General features: G+C 44.0%; 1 protein-coding gene across 1 annotated transcript in view; it reads right to left on the reverse strand.

The window, feature by feature from the left end:
* COL23A1 (collagen type XXIII alpha 1 chain) overlaps positions 1–26,789 on the reverse strand; it is a 431,409-nt gene that overhangs the window by 382,183 nt on the left and 22,437 nt on the right. The window contains exon 5 of the mRNA XM_064279723.1: positions 17,298–17,364. Within this exon, the coding sequence (XP_064135793.1) occupies positions 17,298–17,364 (67 nt within the window). The remainder of the gene's footprint in view (positions 1–17,297; positions 17,365–26,789) is intronic.

Below are 26,789 nucleotides of genomic sequence, written 5' to 3' on the forward strand. Positions count from 1 at the left end.
GAGATTTAGACATCGTACTGGATTCTGAAGATTGTGGAGAAACTCTGAAGGCTTTGCCTCCAATACGGAGGAAGGCTTAGAAGGGACACGGCGGGTAGGATCTGAGCAGGGCCACGGTATAGGGTGGGGAGGACTCCAACACTGCATAGAAGCAGGGTTGAAGAACCTGAGGACTGACTGGAGAGAGGGATGAGAGAGACAGCGGAGCCAGGAATGGGGACCTTGAGATAAGCAGCAGGGGAAGATCTGCCAGGCTCCAGACTATGGAAACGAGCAAGCACAGTGCCCACTGCTGTCTTCATGCCCAGCACCACCAACACCTCATGTGTGTGTTCAGAGTCAACAAATAGTGAGGAATGCTGACTCCAGGTCAGGCACGATCCCACTTCCTCCACCTTTACAGTCTCATTTAACCCAAGGGCCGACTGGGTAACCTCTCTTCAAAGTCCCATAACACCAAAAAACAAACAAACAAATTGGTTGTCTTTAAGTCGATTCCAACTCATGGCAACCCCATGAGTGTCAGAACTGTGTTCCACAGGGTTTTCATGGCTGATTTGCCTGAAGTAAATCACCAGGCCTTTCTTTTGAAGTACCTCTGGGTGGGCTCAAACTGCCAACCTTTTTGGTTAGCAGCCAGTAAACCAAATCCACTACCGTCGAGACAGTTCCAACTCCTAACCACCCTGTAGGACAGAGTAGAACTACCCCCATAGGGTTTCCAAGGCTACAGAAGCAGACTGCCATGTCTTTCCCCTGTGGAGTGGCCTGTGGGCCCAAACTACTAATTTCAGTTAGCAGCTGAGCACTTTAACCACTGTACCACCAGACCTCCGATAGTCAGGTCAAAATTAAGAAGTTCTGACAAACTCCGGATACTCCCCCATCCTTGTTCTCATTATATAGCAAATGGCACCATCCAATTGCCCAAGTCAGAAATCTGGGAGTCATCAAAAAAACTGGGAGTCGCCCAATTTTCTCCTGCCTCATTCTCCCTTTCTCCGTCCATCTCCCAGTCCTCTCAGTGCAACCTCTAAAATTCATGTCAGATCTGTCCATTTCTTTCCATTGCCTCCACCACCATGCCCTGAGCCCAAGCCCCCACTACATCTGGCCTGGACAATCACAATAATCTCCTAACTACAAACCAGTAAAAACCAGTTGCCATGGAGTAGAGCTTTTAATGGCTGATAATTTGGAAGTAGATCACTAGACCTTTCTTCGGAGGTACCTCTGAGTGGACTCAAACCTCCAGTCTTTTGGTCAGCAGCCAAGCCTGTTAACCATTTGTATCAGACAGAGACTACAACCTCCTAACCAGTACCCCCAATTCCTCTCTGCCCCCTACTATCCTCTTGGGTACACCACTTCCCCAAGTTCATACTGCCTCAGCCTGACCTTTTTAAAAACACAAATCACACAATGTCATTTCTCTACTTAACATTCACAAGTGATTTCCTAACTCTTTGGATGAACTCTCCACTGCTCAATAGCCAAGAGGGCCAGGCCAGTGGGCTCCTGCCCACCCCTCCCACATCATCTCTTGCCATGCTCTCCCCTGCTCATGGACTGCCCTGCAGACATGACCCCTTCCGGTCCCTAAAAGACACCCCATCCTGCTGAGCGAACCTTGGGGCCGTAGGACATCTTGGAATGTCTGGCTTCTTCTCACTATGCATAGCTTAAATGTTCCCTCCACAGAGAGACCTTCCCTGGCCTCCCTTTCTAAAGTAGAATGTCAACACCAGCACCCCCTTTCTACCCTTTACCAAAGTACTCCATTCCTTTTTCCACAGCTCTTACCACAATTCATAATTATTTACTTGTTGGTTTACCTGTTGTACTCTCTCTTCCACCCTCCTGTCCCACACCTTGGGATATAAATTCCAAGAGGGCAGACTTTGTCTTGTGCCCCTACTATGTGCTCCATATCTAGCACGATAAACAGTTTTTGAATGAAGAATAAATAAGCAAACAAGTAACTACCTTCTGAGTTTGGGGTTATTGTACTGTTATTAGAGTTAGCTGAAGCTCAGAGAGGTTAAGTAATGTGTCCAAGGTCACATAGCTCTAAGTGGAAGATCCAGGACTCAAATCCAGGCCTGTCTTATTCCAAAAGGCATGCTTTCTGCCATTTCCCATGGGCTTCTATATTAACTAATGTCTAGACTGTGTTTTTCAGTTTTAAAAGATACTGTAGAAACACAATATTTATTATTTACAAATATTTTTAGATCACCTATGATGTGCCAGGCATCATTCTGGGTGGACAATGGACATTAAATTAGACAAGGGCTGCCTTCCCAGGGGACCATCACACTAGCCCTGGAAGGTAGCGAGACTAGGGTATAACTCAACAACACACTTGGTTGGATACGGGTAGCGCCCAGTCCAGGGCCAGAACAGAAGCTCTGGCTTTTATTTTCTGGGTGAATACTCTTTTTTCCCTGATTATGCTGGTAACACATGCTTATTATAAGCAAATTCAGAAAATGTGAAAAAGAAAAACAACGATCAAGCCAAAACCCCACTTCCATGGAGTCAATTCTGACTCATAGCGACTCTACAGGACAGAGTATAACTGCCCCATAGGGATTCCCAGGAGCAGCTGGTGGATTTGAACTGTTGACCTTTTGGTTAGCAGCTGAGAAAAACAGTGAAGGGCATTTATAATCTAATCACCCTGTCATCATCACTATTCACATTATGAAATTAGCTTACTTTACAATTAGTTTTTCCCACTATGTACACTGTATGGCTACCTTTCCCCTCTGGTTATATTCCCAACATTTTTGCTACTATAAATGATGCTGTGACAAACATCATTGTACAGTCACCTTTGCACAACTGTCAGATGATAGACGGAGCCCAGGAGTGGAAATGCTGGGACAAAGGGTTTGCACTTTAAAATTTTTTCATTTATATTCCAAATTTCCATGCAGAAAGACTAAAATGATTTAAACTTTATCAATCTGATGGGTGAAAGTTGATATCTCATTTTACTATGTATTTCCACAATCATTCACGAGGTACGCCACCTTTTCAAGTGGCCGGTACAGAATGGGTGCTGTATGAGAGGAGGAGTCGCTGTTTGCATTTTTTCTATCAGGACTCTCTATTCATATTCTTTCCCCGTTCTTCTACCTAGAATATTTGGCTTTGCCTTATTGTCTTATGAGAATACCTTATATCTGATGTATATTAACCACGTTTGTTACATATGTTTAATTTTGTTTTCAGTTTGTCATTTATCTTTGTTTAAGGTGGAAGTTTTCTTTTCCACATAGAAAATTTAAGCTTTTAAGTTCAAAACATTTAAGAAAACATTTTACTCTATGGCAGGATTTCTTAATCATGGCTCTATTGACATCTTGGGTGGGAAAATTCTTTGTTGTGGGGGAACTATCCTGTGTCTTTCAAGATGTTACCAGCATCCCACCAGATGCCAGTAGCACCTTCCCCCAATTTGTGACAACCAAAAAGGTCTCCAAATATTGCCAAATGTCCCTTAGGAGGTAAAATCACCCGCAGTTGAGAACCACTGCTTTATGGTTTCTGATTTTAGTGCCTTGCTTATGAAGTCCTTTTCTACCACCTAATTTTAAAAGTGACCGACTGCATTTTTGTGTAGTCTTCCATGGTTTAATTTTTTACATTAAAATCCTCAGTCCATGTGGATCAGACTTTGGCATAAGAAAGCGAGGTGAGAAGTCAGATCTGATGGCTGCATCTAAGTTGCCCTCCAGAAAAGGCAGCTTCACCATGTGAGTAATCTGTTATTTGGGACATTTATTAAACCCAGTTTGCAAAGTTACACAACTCCTCACAGAGGGAAAAGTTGTACCTGTCACCCAATAGTTGGCACAGAGTTGGCCAAACTGAGGCCAAAACATTTCCGGTTTTATCTTTCCACAGCTTCAGGAATTCTTTGACTAAATCAGAAGGGGCCCACCAAATTTTTTTTTTTTTTAAGTGAGTGGGTCTTTAAGTTCTAGGAATGTGTTTTCTAATGTCTATTTTACCCTTAACATAATCATAACCTCCTGTTATGGATCGAATTGTGGCCTTGGAAATGTGTATCAACTTGGCTAGGCCATGATTCCCAGTATTATGTGGTCGTCCACCATTTTGTGATGTGATGTGATTTTCCTACGTGTTGAAAATCCTATGTCTATGATGTTAATGATAAACAATTAGAGGCAGTTAGGTTAATGAGGCAGGACTCAATCTACAAGATTAGTTTATATCTTGAGTCAATCTCTTTTGAGATATAAAAGAGAGAATCAAGCAGAGAGACAGGGGACCTCATTACCACCAAGCAAGAAGAGCCAGGAGCAGAGTGTGTCATTTGGACCCAGGGTCCCTGCGCTGAGAAGCTCCTAGACCAGGGGAAGATTGATGACAAAGATCTTCACCCAGAGCTGACAGACAGAGAAAGCCTTCCCCTGGAGCTGGTGCCCTGAATTTGGACTTCTAGCCTCTTAGACTGTGAGAGAATAAAGTTGTTTGTTAAAGCCATCCACTCGTGGTGTTCCTGTTAAAGCAGCACTAGATAACTAAGATACCTCCCCAAACAACAACAAACCACTTCATTCTTAGACAAATATGGAAAATTCTGAAGCATCTTCCCATGTTAGTAGAAAAAACACCAGAGTGGGTGATTAACTTTGTGTTTCATTGCCCTTGGTTTGAACTTTTGTGTGCTTTCTAGTAAATGTTTTTTATATTACCTGTTTCTTTTAAATTTCTGTTAGATTTCTATAGAATTTAATGAATATAGTGGGCTCCCTCTGGTGGTCAAAGGAAAATCTCTAACTCCCAATGGTCAGTACACAGTTAAACTTCAAGATCTTTATTTAAAGGACATGGTGCCTTTTATAATTAATAGATTCAGAGTAGTAGACTATGTTTTAAGAGACGACTTCTAATTATTTTCTTACATTCATCAGTCTGTCCACAAATTGGCTTGTAAGGCCACCGTCCAAAACCACAGTTACCATTTTCCCTTCCAAATCCCCCTTTCCTCTTTGGAGACTTCCTGTTTCTGTTGATGGCATTACTCTTTCCCCAGGCTTGCAATTTCAATCATGTCTGTCCCCTCCCATGCCCATCCATCTTGTTTGTGATTTTGTCTACCACAGGGCTTGGGGCCTCTTCCAGCTGTTCCTTCCTATCAATTTTCGTGGCCTTCATTCAAGCTTCATGACCTCTTTCCTAGACAAGTCATTCAGCAAATATTTATAAACCCTCCTCTATGGGCCTGGCATAGCTGTGAACAAGACAAGACTCTCCCTACGCTGAGCACACCCTCATAGGCCTCTCTACTGGAATCAAATCAGCAATCCAGTCCATCCTCCATGCTGTTTCTAGAGTCTTCTTAAAGCCGAACTCTACTCAGATACCTTCAACTGTGTCCCATGCAATAAAGCCCAAATCCCCTCCAAGCCTAGGCTCACCATCACCTCTACTTTGACTTTCCACACATGTTCTTCCAACCAAACAGAGCTCCTTGCTGCTCTCTGGGTCTTCCCTTTGCCTCTGCTCAGGATGTCAGGTCTCCCTGGAATGTTCCCTCCTATATCAGCTGCTTAAGGTGCCAGTCAGTCTTCAAAACCCTGCCCATATTAGTTTCCTAGGACTGCAGTTAACAAAGTACCACAAATTGGGTGGCTTGTAAGAACATTAATTTATTCTCTCACAGTTCTAGAGGCTAGAAGTCTGAAATCAGGATGTTGGCTGTGTTGATTCCTTCTAAGGGCTCTGAGGGTGAATCTGTCCCATGACTCTCTCCCAGCATCTATTGATGGCTGGCGAGCCTTGGGGTTTCTTGGCTTGTAGATGTATCATTTCAATCTCTGCCTCCATCTTCACGTGGCCATCTTCCCTCTGGGTTTGTCTCTGTCAGTCTTCTGTTTTATAAAGACACCACTCATGTTGGATTAGGACCCATACTACTCCAGTATGAACTCATGTTAACTGATAACATCTTCAAAAACCCTATTTCCAAACAAGGTCATGTTAACAGGTTCATAAGTCAGTTTATTTTTCCATAAACTCAAGTCAACTATGATTTAACACTTATTTTTTAAAAATGTACAGTTTAAAAAAATTCTACAGAGAAGAAATAATCCAAAAGAGGATAACAATTTCTTGCTTAACATACTAAGAAGGCCTCCCTCCCCTTCACTAAGCTCTTTCCCAAGCCAACAAACACAGTGTACCAGCTTAATACAGGCAATCTCTACCACTTCTGTTCCACTCTGTAACATTTCCCATAAACCATCAATGAAAAGGATCTGGTTCTATATCATTTCCATGTTGTATTTTATACTCTCCTAAGTACAGTTTCACTCTCTACTCAAACGTCCAAACATTCTCGCAGAGCAGTGAACTTCTAACTCTGATTCATCTGTTTATTAACTTCTGGAAAGCCACCCATCGCTGCAAGCACAGCACACATCCTTTGGAAACCAAACATAATGTCTCTGAAATATTATGCAAAGACACAAAAGGTACATCAAGTATTACTACCTTCCTGAAAGTTCCTCAACATTTCCAGGGCAGGCTAAGCCCAGCTTGAACTAGGCTTTGCACGAGGCTGTCTGGACGCCTCTGGTGGCTAATGAGAGATCATGGACTACATGTTTCCTTTTCCTCTCTGGTTCTCTCACTCCTGTGCTCTGTCGCCAGCATTTTCTCACTCGTGTCCCAGAAGAACATGCCAGTAAAGTCTGCCAAGCCTTTGTTCTTTCCCCTCACCGTAATCCCAGCCAACTGCTAACTCTGCAACTCCTCTCCCTTCCCCTCAGCAGCCCCTGACTGATGTTGAAGGAACTCAAGAAGGTAACAGGCTGCATGAAGCAGCTTTGGATTGGCCTAGGGGCAACGGACCTGAATCAATGTTAATCAGAACTAACTCATTCTTAGGGGGCAGTGCTAGGCCCTGTTCTAAGCTCTCACATATGTTAACTCATTCAGTCCTCACAACAATCCTGTGAGGTAGGTGCTATTGAAACCCCGTTTTACAGATGAAAAAACTGAGGTGCGGGAAGGATAAGTAACTCACCCAAGATCATGGAGTTGAAGGGACAGAGAATTCAAACCAGCATCCATGCCCTTACCAATAGGCGACACTGGACAAGTTCTTGGACACGTCAACAGACTCTCATGGTGTGCTTGAAGTGGCGGCAAGTCTTTGGTCAAACTCAGAATCTGTCTAGTCCCCAGCTAGGATGATGTGGACATGGCTGCACAGCTCTCCCCAGAGTAGGTCTGACTTGTAAACCTGTTACCGTCGAGTCGATTTCGATTCATAGTGACCCTATAGGACAGAGTAGAACTGCCCTATAGGGTTTCCAAGGAGTGGCTGGTGGATTCGAACTGCCGATCTTTTGGTTAGCAGCCCAATGCTTAACCACTAGTGCCAGCAGGACTGAAGTGGTCACCTATTAGTTTATGTCTGCCCAGCCATATTATTTTATTCTTCTGGAAACAGCACCCTCATTTTCCTTGGGGTAACCACCCTTCCCCATTCTCAGTCCACATGGTACTGGTAGCACTAACCCTCCTCCTGCCCCACAACTGTCTCCCTAAAGTCCAAGCATGGTCACATGACCCAGACCTGACCAATAAATGCATCCCATCCTCCAGGCCACAGCAATCAGTCAAGGGGTCAGCCCCTGCCCCAAGTCAGGCAAACCAGAGTCAATCCTGGGACATCTTTTTTTTTAATTGTAATAAAATACCCATAATATAAAATTTACCATTGTAACCATTTTACAGTGTACAAGTCAATTTGTGCAACCATCACCACTATCTAGTTCTAAAAAGTTTGCATCACCCCAAAAGGGAGCCCCGTGCTCATAAGCAGTTGTCCCTATCCCCCAACTCTGGGACTTTGGTGCTACTGTTGAGAAAGGAGTGTACCCTGTCTGCTGGGGTTACTGAGCGGGGAAGACATACCCCTGGAGCTGTTGGTGGCCACCTTCCCACCACAAGGAGAAATTGTCTGAAAATGGCTCAGACAAGAGCTGAGAGATGGAGAGAGAGGCCCTGAGCCCAGCAATACCTGAAGCTGCTCTACCTCGAACCTTTCCAGTTCTGTAAACTAATACATTCCCTTTTTTGCATTATTCATGCGGGATGGATTTCTGATACATGTAACTAAAAGAGGCCTCATTACTGCAAGGACCTTTTTACACCAAAGTGGCCCATATACCTAGGACAAGTGGAAAGGGACCACAGGGTGGTTCTAAGTGACAGAGTCAAGATTCAAATCCAGGCTTTCAAGCTCTGAGGTCCAGCCCTGACCCGTCTCTTGGGATGCTCCTGTGTCATGACCGTGGAGCACCATAGAGTACTATGGAGGCCAGAAGGGCTGTCCAGCATCTCCCACAGAGCAGGCTTAGTGGCCAACCTTACATGGCCCTTCCTGCAATGTTCTGTGATTGTTGCTCTGAGTGTTGGCTCCTCATAGACTGAGGATACCCTCCCATATCCCCAGGCCCTGGTACAGTGCCTGGCTCATAAGAGGCTTCAGTAATGGTGAGGTCCCTTGGCAAAGCACGAGAAAGTCAGAGAAGGCGAGATGGAATGCCTTCCTCCCTACCAACATTTCCCAGCAGGACTATCTGTAAGAACACAGAATGGAAACAACCCAAATGTCCCTCAATAGAGATTGGCCAGACACATTACAGGACATCTCAAGAGCTGGACACAATTCTGTCATTTAATTAGGGCTATTATTATTCTCATTTGTGTTAGTCTCCTAAACCAGTTGCTGTTGATTCCCACTCATGGCGAGCCCATATATGTCAGAATAGAACTATGCTCTGTAGGGTTTTCAATGGCTGATTTTTCAGACGTTGTTCACCAGGCCTTTCTTTCAAGGTGCCTCTATCTGGACTCAACCTTCCATCCTTTTAGTTAGCAGCCAATTGCATTAACGACGTGCACCACCCAAGGCTCCCATTGGTCTCCTAGGGCTGCCATAACAAATTACCACAAACCGAGTGGCTTACAACAGAATCAATTCTCTCACAGGTTTGGAGGCCAGAAGTCCAAAACCAAGGTGTCAGCAGGGTTGGTTCTTTCTGGATGTTTTGAGTGAGAATCCATTCAATGCCTCTGTCCTACCTTCTGGTGACAGCCAGCAATCCTTTGTGTCCTTGGCTTATAGACACACCACTCCAATCTCTGCTTCTGTATTTACAGGTATGTCTTTGGGTCCCAAGTCTCCCTTTCCTTTCTCTTATAAGGACACCAGTCACTGGATTCAGGGGCAAGCTGGATGCTGAAATATCACCCTTTTCTTCTGTCTGAGCCCATGGTGGGGGGCCTGGTGGGGCTGTGCCCTCAACTAGCTCTGTGACCTTGGGCAAGCACGGGGCCCTTAAACCTTGCACCCCTCATCTAAAAAATGGTGTGGTGCGTCAAATCCCTAAATCCAGGATGATCTCATCTTGAGACCCTTAATTACATCGGCAAAGACCCTATTCCAAATAAGGTCACATTCACAGATACTAGGGGTTGTGTCTTGGACATACCTTTTGGGGGACACAATATAACATACTACACCAGTTTTTAGAAAATGGGTGCAAGGTTTGTGGGCTTGCACAAGGTCACAGAGCTAGTTGAGGGCACAGCACCATAAGTTCCCCCACCACGGGCTTGGGCAGGAGAAAAGTGTGGTCTTTCAGCGTTCAGCCTGCCCCTGCCGCTCAGCCTGCTTCACAATAGGCGGGACACAGAAGAATTGCCTCCTTTTCTGGCCTCGCTTATCTGTCTGCTGCATCCTGGGAGCTGACAAAGATTACACTGTCTCCTTGGACTGTGGGAAGGAACTGGGCAGGGGGGACTACAGATACCTCAAGTCAGATGGGGTTCAAGTGGCATCTCCAGACTCCGAGAGTCTGTGGGGCAAATCAGAGCGGAGGAGACAGAGAACAAGCTAAGGCTTCTGGTGCTGGAGGACAGAGCCTCTGTCCTTTTTATGACACTGGGAGAGTACCAGCAGGGGAAGGGGGTGGCATGATGAAGGGCTCTGGTTTACAGGGCTCAAGTGAGCACTCAGACCCAAGGTGACAGGAGAGGAAGAGCAGGCGTGCACCTGGGTGTGGAAGGGCCTGGCCGGGCAGAAGCCGCTTGCTGCTCCCCTAGGGTCACACTGACTACACTGGCTGGGATGGCTTAGCATCAGCAGCACCACACTCACAACCAGCAAGGTCTACGCAGACAGAAGGAAGGGACTCATATCCTCCTCTCACCATGGGCGGAGGTGGTGACCATCTTTGTAGCCTCCCAAACAGTATCATGATAAATGGCAAAAAAAAAGAAAAAAAATGAAATTGTCAACCATTTCATTCTACTTGCCTCAACAATCATTGTCCATGGAAGCAGCAGGCAAGAAATCAAAAAACATACTGCATTGGGCAAATCTGCAGAAGACTTCTCTAAAGTTTTAAAAAGCAAAGATGTCACTTTGATGACTAAGGTATGCCTGACCCAAGCCATGTTGTTGTTGTTGTGTGCCGTCAAGTTGATTCTGAGTCACAGCCATCCTATATGATAGAGTAGAACTGCCCCCATAGGGTTTCCTAGGCTGTAACCTTTGTGGGAGCCGATCACTAGGTCTTTTCTTCTGTGGAGTGCTGGATGGGTTCAAACTGTTGACCTTTTTGATTAGCAGCCGAGTACTTAACCATTGTGCAGTCAGGACTCCTTGACCCAAGCCATGCAGGTGCAACATGCAGACTCATATGCATGTGAAAGCTGGACAATGAAAAAGGAAGACAGAGAAGAATTGATGCATCCAAACTGTGGTGTTGATGACAAATATTGAATATACCATCAGATGCAAGAAGAAAAAACAAATCAGTCTTAGAAGAAATACAGCCAGAATGCCCCTTAGAAGCGAGGATGGAGAGACTTTGGCTCATTTACTTTGCACATGTCATCAGGAAAGATCAAGGGCTAGAAAAGGACATCATGTTTGATAAAAGAGAGTCAGTGAAAACAAGGGAAACCTTCAATGAGATGGATTGACAGAACAGCCACAACAATGGATTCAAACATACCAATGATTATGAAGATGGCACAGGACCAGGCAATGCTTCATTCTGTTAATCGTAAGGTCGCCATGAGTCGGAGTCAACTCGATGGCAACTAACAATGGTGTCTTAGTTTCCTAGAGCTGCTGTAACAAAACACCACAAACTGGGTGGCTTTTAAGAACAGAAATTTATTCTTTCAGAGTTCTGGAGGCTGGAGTCCAGGATCAAGGTGTCAGCCTTCTGAGGGCTCTGAGAAAGAAATCTGTTCCATGCCTCTCCCCTTGTTTCTGGCGATGGTCACCAATTCTTGGTGTTCTGCCTCTGTTGCCACATGGTCATCTTTCTTCTGTCTAATCTTCCATTACTCTTTTCTTCTTTTCTAAGACACCATTTGCATGGGTTCAGGACCAAACTTGCTCTGATATGACCTCATGTCAACTGGCAATATCTTCAAAGATCCTATTCCCGAACAAGGTCATATTCATAGGTATAGAGGTTAGAACTTCAGCATATCTTTTTGAGGGACACAATTCAACCCATAACATGGTCTTCCTTACAACCCCCGCAGAGCCATTCTGGTGATTCAGGGCTCCCACGGGAAAGCAGGACACAGGACTACCCCCAGGTCATGAACAGGGAACACTATTCAGGGCTTTGACATGTACTTTGTCCATTGGCCTCAAAAAAGCCAACAGAGGTAGCCAATATTGTTATAATTTATTGATAAAGATACTTCCAGCTAGTGTGTGTCTGAATCATTTTCCCCATGGTAACTGCAGCTTCTGACTTCCTGATCTGCTAATAACCTCATTACTTATTATGCTCTTCTTCCTCCTATTAAGGCCTAGGAGGTTCTACCAAAGAGCAGCTCCAGCGTTGCCCTAAACATAAAATCCTCTCCTACTGATCTATATCACCCAGTTTTCAAATAACTTAACGCTTAGGGGAGCTCCTGGGTGGTGTAAACAATGCGCTCAATGGCTAACCAAAGGGTCGGAGGTTGAGTCTACCCAGAGGCACCTCAGAAGAGAGGCCTGCTGATCTGCTTTTGAAAAATTGGCCATTGAGAACACTATGGAGAACAGTTTCACTCTGACACACACGGGGTCACCATGAGTTGGAGTTGACAGCACCTGGTTTGGTTTTGTTTCTTCTAACACTTAGGAGTGGGGCTAGTCGTTCATCTGTGTACCATCTGACTGTCTCTTCCTGTCTCCTGTGTCATCCTTGTCTTTCCAACTGGACTGTAGGGGCCTCGAGGCCAGGGCACTGGTGCTAGGTGTTTTCTGGATCCCCGAGGATGGATCCAACATGCACTCAGTATTAACTGGATTCCAGATCCCAAAATGAGTAAGGCCTGGCCCTTGCCCTCAAGAAGCACATACTTTCTGGCCAGGTACCACCAAACCAAAAAACCAAACCTATTGCCATCAAGTCAATTTTGAGTCATCAAGTCAATTTTGAGTCATAGCAACCGTATAGAACAGAGTAGAACTCTCCGATAGGATTTTCATGGAGTGCCTGGTAGCTTCGAACTACCAACTTCTGGGTTAGCAGCTGTAGCGTGCCGTAGCTCTTAACCACTACACCACCAGGTACCACAGATGCATGAAAAAGGATCAGAACAGATGCCTGGTCAATCTGCTGCAAGAGCAGAAAACAGAGAACCACCAAGAGCCTGGGGAAGAGAGTAGGCTTCTTGAAGGGTGAGTGGGACTGTGTCTGATAGATGACGCAGAAAGAGTGCTACAGACAGGGGAACAGCATGCACACGTGTAGTCCAGGAGCCAGGGCCGCACTGTTTGTGAAACAAACTCCTGGAACCATGAACCAGAGATTGGATGAAAAAACTGGGGTAAAGTCAGGCAATGGAATACCATCCAGTGGTCAAAATGAATGAACTACAGCGACAGGCAGTAATAGAGATGAGCCTTAGCAATATATTAAGAAGAAAAGAGGAAAAAAATAAAAAAAACCAGCCCCAAAAGATTATAAAGGACGTGATACCCTTTTTAACAAGTTAAATGCAACTTAGGTTTAAAATACATGCTTTTTTAGCACTGCAGGAACATGAGGTATTATATGAGAAGGAAAGCAATGGAATGACAACCACAGGATGAGCCTTGGGTGGGTGTGATGGTTAAGATGGTATGTCAACTTGGCTGGGCCATGATTCTCAGTGTTTATGTGTGATCACTCCCATGATGGAATCTGCTGTGAGTAGCCAATCAGTTGAAAGAGAGTTTCATTGGGCATGTGGCCTGCATCCGAATATAAGCAGACATCCTGGCTTTTGCCTGCTCTGGATCCAGTAGCTGGCTCCTGTTCATCTGACCTCTGGTTCTTTGGACTTGAGCTAGCAGCTTATCTGCTGATCTTGGGATTCATGGATCTTCACAGTCCGTGAACAAGAGCCCTGCTCTCCAACCTGCCGGTCTTGGGTTTGCCAGCCCCTGTGGCTACGTGAATCAGGAGAAGCCTCTATTCTGATCCACGGACTTGGGACATTCCAGCGTCTACAATTGCATGAGACATTTCCTTGACATAAATCTCTCTCTGTATATATTTATACGTTTTATTGGTTTTGCCTTTCCAGAGAACCCAGCCTAAGACAGTGAGGGAGGTGGGGAATGGGTGCAGGAGGAGCCCAGAATGATGGAATTACTGTCAAGGCCCTGACTTTTGTTATGGGTGATGGGTTCATGGGTGCTAAGTACATTATTATAAACATATAAAATGAAGTGAATACAATAAATGGCAAATGATAAGAGTGTGTCATCAACCAAGGACTATGATTAACCCACTTCTATATGCTCGAGGGAGCCCTGGTGGCACAGTGGTTAAGAGCGTAGCTGCTAACCAAAAGGTCAGCAGTTTGAATTCACCAGCTGCTCCTTGTAAACCCTATGGGAGCAGTTCTATTCTGTCCTATAGGGTTGCTATGAGTCGGAATTGACTCGGCAGCAACGGGTTTGGTTTTTTGGTTTTACACACTCAAGGATCAAAAAAAATACGGTTCCTTACGGTATACAGAAAAAATATAAAAGCAAGCATGGGAATGATACCAGTGGGCACCTCTGTGACTCTGAAGATGCTATGGGGAGGTCTATAGGGTAGGTGGAAGGTACACCATTGTTTTATTATTTTCCGGACTTTTCTATATGGTTGAAATATTATATAATTTAAAATATTAAGATTCAATTCAATTCCTAGGTATATACCCAAAAGAATTGAAAGCAGGGACTCAGAGCCTTGTACACCAATGTTCACGGCAGTATTATTCACAATAGCCAAAAGGTGGAAACAGCCTAAATGTCCATCAACAGAGGAATGGATAAACAAAATGGGGTATACACGTACAATGGAATGTTATTCAGCCATGAAGAGAAATGAAGTTTTGATACTTGCTACACATGGATGAGCCTTGGAAACATCATGCTGAGCAGAATAAACCAGACACAAAAGGACAAACATTGTATGATCTCACTTAGGTGAAATATCTACAATGGACACATGTACAGAGACAAGAATTTATTGGTGGCTGCCTGGGAAGTGGGGAAATGGGGAGCTGTTGTTTGAGGGGTGCTGAGTTTGTGTTTGGGGTGATGGAAGACTTTGGAGATGGATAGCAGTGATGGTTACACAACACGATGAATGTAACTGTCACTGAATTGTGCACTTAAAATGGTTAAAATGGCAATTTTTTGGTTATATACATTTTCCTACTTAATGTTTCATCAATTCATTGTAAAACAATAAAACAGTCCCTTTCCTGGTATGGAAGGTCTCTTTCCTGAGAACAGTACATGCTGAGAACTGCTGAACAAAGGATCCACTGTGCTCTGGTACCCGTGCCCTAGCTTCCTCCACCCTCCTTTTTTTTTTTTTAAGCTTTGTGTGGGTGTGACAATTACGTATGTAACAAATGATTTGCCATTTCAACATTCCTCGTGTATACAATTCAGTGATATTAATTACGTGTATCATGTCATCACCATTATTTTATACAAATTTTCTGAAATTTCCCATCACCCTTAACAGCTCAGTATCCCCTAAGCAGTGAGTCCCCCTCTTCCCCTCCCTCCCACCTGCCCTGGTAACCACTAAGAAACTTTGGTCTCTGTACATTTACCTATTCCAGATATTTCACTTAAGGGGGATCATATAATATTTGTCCTTTTGTGTCTGACTTATTTTACTCTGTCTAATGTTTTGAAGGTTTAGCCATGTCATAGCATGTTCCAGGGCTTCATTTCTCTTTATGGCTAATAATAGTCCATTGTATGCACATACCACATTTTGTTTATCCATTCATCTGTTGATGAACACTTGGGCTGTTTCTATCCTTCGGCCATTGTTAATAGAGCTGCAATAAACATGGGTGTACAAGCATCTGTCTGCCAACCTCTCTTTGAAGAAAGGCAGGGCATAGAGGAGAAAGGATGCTCAAGCACAGTCAGTCACTTCAACCCCAGGCTCACCACGGTGTGATCACAGGTGTCTTGCAGGCAGCTGCCTGATTCAGAGCCCAGCCCCAGGCCTGGCCAGGGTCTCAGATGAAAGGGCCTTAATCACAAAGCCTCTGGCAGCAAGTCTCCTCAGAAACTGAGTTTTCTCTGATGCACATGAGATCCACCTTTGCAGAAGTCACAGGGAATCTCCCAGCCTTGAGTTCCATTTCTGGACCAGTGGAGCGGATTGGGAAATGGATACAGCAATAGCGAGGACGAGGGCCACTGCGCTCAGCTAGTGTGTTCTCTGAACCAATAAGAAAATTTACTTTGTCTGGCCTGTTGGAAAGTCTGAGAAATACTACGATTTTCTACTGAAAGGATAAGTCCAACCCTCAAAATACCTGGGCTGAGATGACACCTAGATTCTCAATCATGGTCTGTACAAAGCTCCCATGTGGACATCAGGAAGACCTGTTTTCCGCTACAGAGGAGTCAATTTGATATGAATCTGATTTGAGTTGCATGGATTAGGAATGAACAAATGCTTTTACTCCTAGCCATCCTGGTTGGTGTGGATTCAGTTGTGTCCCCCAAAACACGTGTCATCTTGGCCAGGCCATGATTTCCAGTATGGTGTGATTGTCCACCATTCTGTCAACTGATGTGATTTTCCTGTGTATTGTAAATCCTACCTCTATGGTGCTAATGGAAACCCTGGTGGCGTAGTGGCTAAGAGCTATTGCTGCTAACCAAAATGTTGGCAGTTCAAATCCACCAGGCACTCCTTGGAAACCCTATGGGGCAGTTCTACTCTGACTTACAGGGTCGTTATGAGTTGGAATCAACTCAACAGCAGTGGGTTTGGTTTGGGTTTTCGGTTATGGTCTTAATGAGGCAAGACTTAATCTATAGGATTAGGTTGTGTCTTGAGTCAATCTCTTTTGAGATATAAAACACAGAATCAAGCAGAGAGACAGGGGGACCTCATACCACCAAGAATGAAGAATGAGGAGGGGAGCATATCCTTTGGACCCAGGGTCCCTGCTCTGAGAAGCTCCTAGACCAGGGGAAGATTGGTGGCAAGGACCTTCCTCTGGAGCTGACAGAGAGAGAAAGTCTTCTCCTGGATCTGGCACCTTGAATTTGGACTTCTAACCTCTTAGACTGTGAGAGAATAAAATTGTTTGCTAAAGCCATCCACTTGTGGTATTTCTGTTATAGCAGCACTAGATAACTAAGACACTGGTCTACACCAGCAAAATCAAAGACAGACACAATTATGGGAATAATTCAGACTGTGTTTCCTGTTCCCTTTCTCTACCTCCACCAAAAGCAATGAAAACAAAGCAAAACAAAACTACATTCACCAGATTATTCATCAACCCTCCCCACGTCTGAAATAGAGCTAGATGTGCAATGGTAATGCAGTGTGAATGGTGTCTCTTGGAGATTTGTACCTAAGTTTCCCCACCTTTAAAACAGAAAAGCTGCTACTTCCCTTCAATCAAAGCCTTTATTACGTCATTTCTATCAGTTTTTTTCGTTCCTATACAAACACCACTGTCCTCATCAGAGCAAGTCAGTTGATTCTGCTGAAATCACTGACTAGTGAGCCGGCCAGGAAAGATTAAGGCCTCAGGATGATCCACAAGGTACAACAGTCTGAAACACAACACGAGCCTCTTAACCGTCCTCAGCAGGGTTTGCTGCCAAAAGCAGTTGTGGGCACACAGCAGAGAGAAGGGCCAGGCCTCTGGAGACAGGACCCAGTAAGGAGTGAGCCTCCACATACCTGGGGGGCAGATGCACTCAGATGGAGCTTCCCGAACTGTCCGCAGCTTGGCTAGTCCCTCCAATTTCTGGAAAAAAAAATGAGGGTGAATTTCAGAGACGAGAAGAGTTGTTGTTGTTAGTTGCAGAGTCAGCTCATGGCAACCTTATCTATAACTTACTAAATAACATATATATAAAACATATAACACACAATATATAACATAATTATATAACGTTTACATATGGTGGCACAGTGGTTAAATGCTACAGCTGCTAATCAAAATGTCAGCAGTTTGAATCCACCAGCCACTCCTTGGAAACTCATGAGGCAGTTCTACTTTATCCTATAGGGTCACTATGAGTCAGAATCTACTTGAGGGCCACAGGTTTGATTTTGATTTTATACATAAATTATACATAATACATAACATACAACATAACCTTATATATAACAGAACCAAATGCTGTCCAGTCCTGTGCCACCTTCATGACCTTTGATATGTTTGATATTTTTGTCGCTGTCATGTCAATCCACCTCACTGAAGGTTTTTCTCCTTTTTGCTGACCCTTTACTTTATTGAGCATGATGTCCTCTTCCAAAGAGCGGTAGAAGTGAAAAAATCAACAAAAACAAACTTATCTGAAGGATTTGCAGCCATAGAGTTGCTTCCTAGAACTGTTTTTCAAAGTTCATTAAATTCTACAGGGAATTTTAAAATGAGAGGAGAAACAAAAGTCCAACAACTACTGGTCAGTCCCTGAAAGGAAGGTGAGGGGTGTATCCTTTGTTACAACAATTTGAATAAAACAGCCAGAGTTAAAAACAACAGAAACAGCAACCAAGAAAAGTCAATGTGGCCGTGAAGTCAGTATGAAGAAGGGAGGGCAGAGCAGAGTCTGAGTACAGCAAATCAAAACTGGCCGTTTGGACAGCTATTGGTATTCCCAAGGTCACCCCCATCCCATGGGCACCCAAGAAACCCCTCCCAGCCCACAGCTCTCTGACCTGATAACCAAGGCCTAACTCACCCTGAGGAGAACATTTCCCTTCCTTCTCACCAGTGAGATTCTTCGCCTAGAAAATTCGGTGCAGACAACCTAACTAAAATCTCTACACATGCCGAGCCTTGTGCTAGATGTGAGTGATGGGAAAAGAACTGCCACAGAAATGAGAGTCAAAAGTCACAGCTACGCAATGGCGACAACTCCCAGGTACACCTCTTGCATGAACAACGCCACCTGATTTGATCTCAGGGCCACCTAAGAGGCCTGAAGAACTGTCCCTCAGTCACAGATGAAGGGACACGGGTGTGGCAAAAAGAAGTAATTAGTCTCAAATCTGGGTTTAGGGGTGTGAAGTGATTGGCCCATAATCCCGAATCTCGTCACAAGTCTAATTCTGACAAGGACACAAAAAGTATTAATCTTTCTCTAGGAAAAAAACAAAACCCTGAAAACAAAGCATGAATGCGTAAACCCAGTGAACAGTGTGCAACTCTCCTACCAGCATGGGTATTTCAGGTCCAAACATAAAAATGTTATTGTTTAAGCACTGCTTTTTTTTTTTTCTTTAGAGAAGGTGGGAAGAGTACCTTCCTCCTTTCCCCCACCCAAACCTGAGACTCAGGGGTCTTGAGACTTTGACCTATCAAGCCTGGAATTTTCAAACCACCCTCAGGCAAAACCTCTTCAGAACCCCTGTGAGCCCAGTCTGCCTCCATCTGAAATGGTCCAGAGCCAAAAACTGAGCCACGGAACTCCTGACCTCTGTAAGTGCTTTCGAGTTCCACACCCACCACTGTCCATCCTCCAGCTTCTTCCTCGTCTTACAAATGGGCAAGGAAGGCGGAGGAGCTGATACTGAAAACAGTGGTAAGTTAAGCTTAGTGGGGAGGGGAGGGCTTGTCCCCTTCCCCCCAGAATGGTCTCTCTAAGTGGAGCAGCTGCTACAGTTTTTAAGGTAACGTGCTGATATGCGACTATTAGCACCATGATGACAAAATGTTGGAGGGAGCAACGTAAAGGCAGTACTAGGCAGGCCAGAGGGTGCTCAACTCAAGGGTGGGGGCTTTAGGTGCACTCACTTCACCCATACCTCTCAGGCCCCCAGAACCTTCAGCTTGTTCCAGAGGTTGGGACCAGGCTAAAACTCTAGATGCCAGACCCTCAGCTCCCAGCCTGGACCTCCACCTGCCACTCATTGATCTGGGGCACCTACTACCTGGCCGAGAGCTGACCCTGTGCACTGCCTGGAACCCAGCCTCCAGAGGCCCCCGCAGCCGCCAGGGACTCCCACCCGGTGAAGTGAAACCAGCACCGTACAGGCAGCAGCAGAGCCCCTCTTGCCTTCAGCCAGGGCCAGAGCCAGGAGCCCAGAGAGGGGCTGATGATTTTGCACTGGAGCCCTGGCTCCTCCACTGACCACACCCATGCTCACTGAATGGGGTGGGGGTGAGGGAACAGCTGCAAAAGCTGTCTGCAAATGCAGGTTAGAGCGGGACTTCAGAACTCACTTTTTCCCCATTGTGCTTGCAGATACTCTAAAAGATTTGAACATTTACTTTAGGAAGAGAACCCAGCCTTCTGGTTTAAGCTAGTCAATTCATGCTTGAAGCTCTCCTTTGTTTTATGCTAGATAGGACAGAAGGGACTGCCACATGAATTTTCTTTTTTTAACAAAAGGATTTAATCCTTTTTTAACAACTGCTATCACATCTGGGCCACCGACCTTTTGGTTAGCTGCTGAGCGTTTACCCACTGTACCACCAGGGCTCCTTGTATAACAGAGAAAAGAAGGAAGTGTTAAATGTAGCCAAATCCTTTACTATCACCATGATCTTTGATATGTTTGAGCCCATTGTTGTAGCTACTGGGTCCTATCTCATTGAGGGTCTCCTTCCTGTTCACTGAGCCTCCACCTTACCAAGCTTGTCCTTTCCAGCCATTGGTCTTTGAGTTTTTACCGTCAGCTATTCTAATTACTTGTATGCATTTGTTTTCCTAGATTAGACAGTGAAGCTGTAAACTTTTATCTCCTATCCCTCTACCTCCCCCACCTCCAGGCTCCTGTCTGTGGGTTTGAAATGTTATTACTATGAACACAAAGTGAATTAGAAACCCAATCCCACAATCGTTATAGCCATCCTTTTTGTCTTTGTTTTGTTTTTAATTCTAAGAAAATATTCTTTGGTGTCCAGGTTTGTAAAAACGATTTAAAAGCCTCAACTTTTAAAATTCAATTATCTGGCAGCACCCGGAGCATCTGCAAGCAATATGGTCTTGGTTTTCCATATGCAAACAAGTCCTGACTCCAAAAGTAAATAAAGGATGAGTTTCTGAGAAAAGACTAGATACGGTGGGGGCATTCTTTCCAAAAGTCCTGAGAAAGAGAACTTGAAGGTTTGGGGGAGGGGTGGTAAGAGCGGAGGGAAAACTAATCAGGAAAAACAGTGGTTTTCAAAAAAGCAGTGCATGGCCAGATGGTAAATTTATTAATGCTCTGTCGGCACACTAGTTTGGAACACCTCACCAGATGTTAGATCACCTCAAACAGTTTCATCGTGATGAAACGTAGATCGACATACAAAAAAAAAAAAAAAAGGGATATAAGGATTTATTTCCGTAAAATGCTGCAAATAAAGCTGTAAAGACATTCCTATCCTTTGACTGAGAATTCCTACTGCAGGGACTATATTCCAAGGAAATAAATCAGCAGATGCAAAAACTGACATTCATGAAGAAGTTGCACTGCCAAACTGTGAGTGGGCTTAGTGAGGGGCAGTGAGTTCCCTGGATGGAACCGTCATAGCGCCATGAAATATCATGATGAAGACTATGCAGCAACAAGAAGAAAAATGTTTACAATAAGGAAAATGTCAACATCTGTGTAAAAAATCAGGCATGGTGAGGCAGCAACTACCAAAATGTGAACCCATTGGGTATTGGGATTATGGTGATTTATTTCTTTAAAAAATTCTTTCCACGTCGTTGTAAGATCAACATCTCAATAAGTAAAAGACCCTGGAAATAGAAGAGCCAAGATGAATCTCTCTGCCAAGGGCAATTTCTGAATGATGAACTAATGATTCTGTCTGTTAGGAAAACCTAATTCCAGGATCAGCTCTGCTAATACACACACACCAAAAGCATTGAAAAAGACCTGCCAGGAATCAAACCATGCGTTCTGTCTGTCTGTCTCTGCCTCTTTCTCGTTCTATCTGCTCGCCACTTGACCCATACCAAAAACCAAACCCACTGCCATCGAGTTGATTCTGACTCATAGAGACCCTATAGGGCAGAGTAGAACTGCCAGATAGAGTTTCCAAGGAGCGTCTGGCAGATTCGAACTGCTGATGTCTTGGTTACCAGCTGTAGCACTTAACCACTAGGCCACCAGGGTTTCCATTTGACCCATAAGAACCTACATATGTACCAGCAACTCAACAAGACAGCATTTCCAGGCTCTTTTGCCATTCTGCCATTCTTTTCTTTTATAGCCCACAATGATGGTGATGGCAATGATGTTAACAAGTATGATTTAAGTAGTATTATCAAGATTATTGATTGCTTATTATGTGCCAGTTACGGTGCCAATAGCTTTTATCTCATCTAGTCCTCCTAATAACCTGGTGAGGTGGAAATTATTATCATACCTGAAGCCTCTGCAGAGACTACCCTCCGCGCCCCGCCGCGGATTCCCTGCCCCCGCCCCACAGCCCAAGCCACAGCTTCTAACTGTAGTTTGGCCTGACCAAGTTGCGGCCATAACCACAGTTTGAATTCGGTGCCAGAATCCTGCGCGGGCACAAACCAAGATTTTGGTGCAGGCACAGGACCTGAAGAGCTGTGTCCTTGGCCTGTCCTTGGACCTGAACGTCACCGACATGATTCAACATCCGGACCTCCAAACATGGACATGGGAAGGCTAAGGCCGAAGAGTTCTGGGCACCAAAGCCAACCCCCAGACACCACTGGAAATAAAAAGCTCCCTAACCCCCTCAGACAGCAAGCACGTGGTCTTATGGTAGCTAGAGCCCGCCTTGCTACTTGTCTGTGCAGGCAATAAATTTCCACTGTTTGCCTTACAACTGTTGTTGTGGCTTCCGTCTTATTTCCATCGGCTAACAGGAGAAGAACCCTCGTTCAATTACATACCCATTTTCCAGATAAGAAAACTGAGACTTAGAGAAGGCAATGTTCCACAGCAGGGGTCAGGGCTAGATTTCTATCTGGCTCTTAACTAACTCTAACCACACACCAATACAACCTCTACTTACAAGCAATTTTAATGCTTAACAAACAAACAAAAAAAAGTTGCTATCAAAATCCAGGTTACGTACAACTATAGGGTCAGAAAACAGATCAGTGGCTGTGAAAGTTTAGGAGCGTGTGAAGAGTTGACTACAAGGGGCCTCACAGAGGAGTTTTTAGGGTGATAGGACTAAGGCAGTGGATACATGATTCTTTGCATTTGTCAAAATCCATAGGATTGTACATTACAAAGAGCGAACTTAAATGGGTACAAATTAAAAATAAAATCAACCAGAATTTTGGAGAATCCCAGGGTGGAATGCAAACTGTGACCAATAAATCTAATTGCATTAAAATTGTATGATATAACCTCAGTGATGATTGTGGGGGGGAAAGAAGTTGACCTAGGTAACTTTGCAAAATGGTGTTCTGATTGAAAACTGTAAGGCTAAAGACAAAAGGGCCTGTACATAAACACAGTACTCTAGTTGGTAAGATTGTATCTCACAGGGGTATGTTAATCATTTTGAAACTACCTTACATATGTATTGAAAACCCTGGTGGTGTACTGGTTAAGAGTTTGGCTCCTAACAAAGAGGTCGGCAGTTCACGTATACCAGCAGCTCCTTGGAAACCCTATGGGGCAGTTCTACTCTGTCCTACAGGGTCACTATGAGTTGGAATTGACTCAACCACAATGGTTTTTGTTTGTTTGTTTGTTTTTACATATATATCAAGGTTGAACAAATAAGTACATAAATAGTGGGTAATGAGAGCCAGGTTTCTCAATGTCTGAGAAAGAAGTTATAAATAAGCAAGGGGGGAAAGATAGACTGAACCCTGCCGTGCTGGATTACAGTCAGAGACATCACTGTGAACTCATGTTTATTTTACACGTACAGATAGATATACACAGAAATATTTATAAATATGTGTCTATGTTGTTGTTAGTTCCTGTTGAGTCGATTCTGGCTCAGGCCAACTCATGCTGGCCTGATGTGTACAGCGTAGAACTGCTCCACAGGGTTTTTAAGGCTGTGACTTTTCAGAGACAGATCACCAGGCCTGTCTTCTGAGGCAGGTCTGAGTGAGTTAGAATTGCAAATCTTTTGGCTGGTAGTCAAGCGCTTAGCCGTATGTGCCACCCAGGGACTCCACAGTACATAAATAATTATAGATACGTGTATATAGAAGAAGGAGCCCTGGTGACACATTTGGCTGCTAACCGAAAGGTCAGCAGTTTGAACTTACCAGGTGCTCTGAGGGAGAAAGATGTGGCAGTCTGCTTCCTTAAAGATTTCAGCCTTGGAAGCCCTGAGGGGGCGTTCTACTCTGTCCTATAGAGTTGCTATGAGTCAGAATCGATCGACAGCAACAAGGTATATAGAGGGGTTGATGGCAACTAACAACAACAACATGTATATGTGCATTTCCTAGCTGTCTTCAGAGGGGGACCAGAAGCAGTGACACCCCAGTAGCAAGAAGCACACCCAGTGCCCAGATCCTGGTTCCTCTGCATCATTCTCCAGTTAAAGGAACTAGTGCCTCTTGGAGAAATGGCTGGTTCTAGTGCTGGGGCAGGAAGAATTCCAGGTGAGCCTGGAGTTTATCTTGTAATGCCAGAAAGTAAGGAAGTGCTTAAAAAAGGGGAGGCAGTGTTGATGTCAAAGAAACACAAAAGCTGACCTGAAAGGGTCTCCAGTTGGCCAAATTTGGAACAATTTAAGCAACAAAATAAATAACCTAGTATTTGATTATAATATCCATGAGTCCATACTGATACAAATGGCTGAGTAAATAAACAATTGAGGAATAACAGACAAACCTCCAGTACAGATACATTTAAAGTAATTTATATAGATATTCCCCTCCTTCAAGAAGTGGAGCATAATTCCCCTCTCCTTGAGTGTGCGCTGGACTTAGTGACTCACTTCTACAGAATAGAGTATGGAAAGGGAGGAAAACAGTAACTTTACCGCGGAGAAACTTGGCAAACCCTACATCAGTCAGATGATCAAGGTCAACATCAACAGTGATAAGTCATGTTGACAGTATGTACACACAATATTATGAGAATGGCATTTTACATCTAAGGTCTTCTTCCCAAAAACCCATACCACCACCGCTAGTTGCTGTTGAGTCGATTCTGACTCATGGCGACCTCATTTGTTTCAGAGGAGAACTGTGCTCCACAGGGTTTTCAATGGCCGATTTTTTTTAAAGTAGATTGCCAGGCCTTTCTTCTGAGGTGCCTCTGGGTGGACTCAACCTCCAACCTTCTGTTTAGCAGCCAAGCACATTAAACATTTGCATTACCCAGGGACTCCCCAAAACCCATAACTCCAGTCTAATCATGAATAAAACATCAGACAAATCCCAATTGTGGGACATTCTACAAAATACCTGAGCAGTACTCCTCAAAGCTATCAAGGTCATCAAACACAAAGAAAGTCTGAGAAAATGTCGTTGATTAAAGAAAGGTAAGAAGATAATGACAACAAATGTAATATAATGTCTTGGAGAGATCCTGGAACAGGAAAAGGGCATTAGGAAAAAAGGTAATGAAATCCAAATGAAGTGTTGTACACCACTGTACCACAGTCTAGTAAGACGTTAACAGTGGGCACTGGGTGAAGCGTATTTGGAAATTCTCGGTACAATCTTTTCCAAGTTTTCTGTAAATCTAAAATTATTCTAAAATAAAGCTTATTTAAAAAAACAGACAGGGCATATTAAAGGGACACAGAAACCAACCTGAATGAGCTCCCAATGGGCAGAGCTGGAATAATTTAAGCAATAAAGTAAATAATGCAGGATTGGATTATAACACAAAGAGTAAGTTAAGTACCCCTGAGTCCATACGGATTTAAAAAAAAAGACAATAAATAAATGGTGAAAAGGACAAATCTTCCTTATAGAGTAATTTCCAAGTAATATATGTAGGTGCTTCCCTCTCCAGGCGGTGGAGCCGAATTCTCCTCCCCTTGAGTCAAAATCAACTAGATGGCAGTGGGTTTGAGTGTTGGCTCCCCAGGTGCTCCTTGGAAACTCTATGGGGGCAGTTCTACTCTGTACTATAGGGTTGCTATGAGTTTGGTGTTTTGTTTGTTTTTTTGAGTGTGGGCTGGACTTAGTGACTCACTTCCAAAGAATAGAATATAGAAAGGGAAATATTTAACTTTACAATGGAGAAATCTGGTACATACTGTATTAACCAAGCGATTAAGGTTAATACCAGCAGTGATGCATCATATTAACATCATGTACCCCTGGTATAAGGTGGCTTGGTGGCACAACAGTTAAGTGCACTCGGCTGCTAACTGAAAGATCAGCGGTTCAAACTCACCAGCCGCTCTAGGGGGAGAAAAGACCTGGCAATTTGCTCCCATAAAGATTTCAGACTAGGAAAACCCTATGGGAAGTTTTACTCTGCCCTATAGGGTCAACTAGTCAACTATGAGTTGGAATTGAGGCGATGACACACAAAAACAACACTCCCTGACATGATGCCATGAAAACATCACCCCAATTTAGTGGTTATTTCCCAAATATTCATAACCCAGTCGTCATGAGAAAAATCAGACTAGCCCAAATGGAGGGACGTTCTACAATATACCTGGATCAATACTTGTCAAATCTGTCAAGGTCATGAAAAACACAGACAGACTGAGAAACTGTCACAGATCAGAGGAGATGAAGACACGACAAGGAAATGAAAAATATACTGTACATAAGCGTCCTGGAAGAGAAAAAGGATATTAGAGAAAAAAACTGGTGAAACCTGAATAACGCCTGCAGTTCAGTTAAAAAAAAAAAAAAAAAAGGTAGCAGAATCACAAAATCACTTACCACCAACTAAGATACGGCAAGACAATGTAGCTTTGTTATGTTCTATAACAGATCTAGTAATTTTTTCATTGCAGAGAAGTTCACATTCCATAAAATTAACTATTTTAAAGTGAGCAATTCAGTGGCATTCTGCACATTCACACTGTTGTATAACAACTACCTCTGTATAGTTCCAAAACATTTTTATCACACCCCAAAATGAAACCCTGTTCCCATTCAGCAGTTGCTCCCCATTCCCTCCTCCCCTCAGCCCTTGGAAAGCACCAAACTACTGTGTTCTGTCTCAATGGATTTACTTATTACGGATATTTCATATAAATGGAATCATACGATACACGACCTTTTGTGTCTGGCTTCCTTCACTTAGCATGTTTTCGAGGTTCATCCGTCTTGTAGTATGTACCAGTGCTTC

The sequence above is a fragment of the Loxodonta africana genome, chromosome 2 (assembly GCF_030014295.1).
Source record: "Loxodonta africana isolate mLoxAfr1 chromosome 2, mLoxAfr1.hap2, whole genome shotgun sequence".
Lineage (NCBI taxonomy): Eukaryota > Metazoa > Chordata > Mammalia > Proboscidea > Elephantidae > Loxodonta > Loxodonta africana.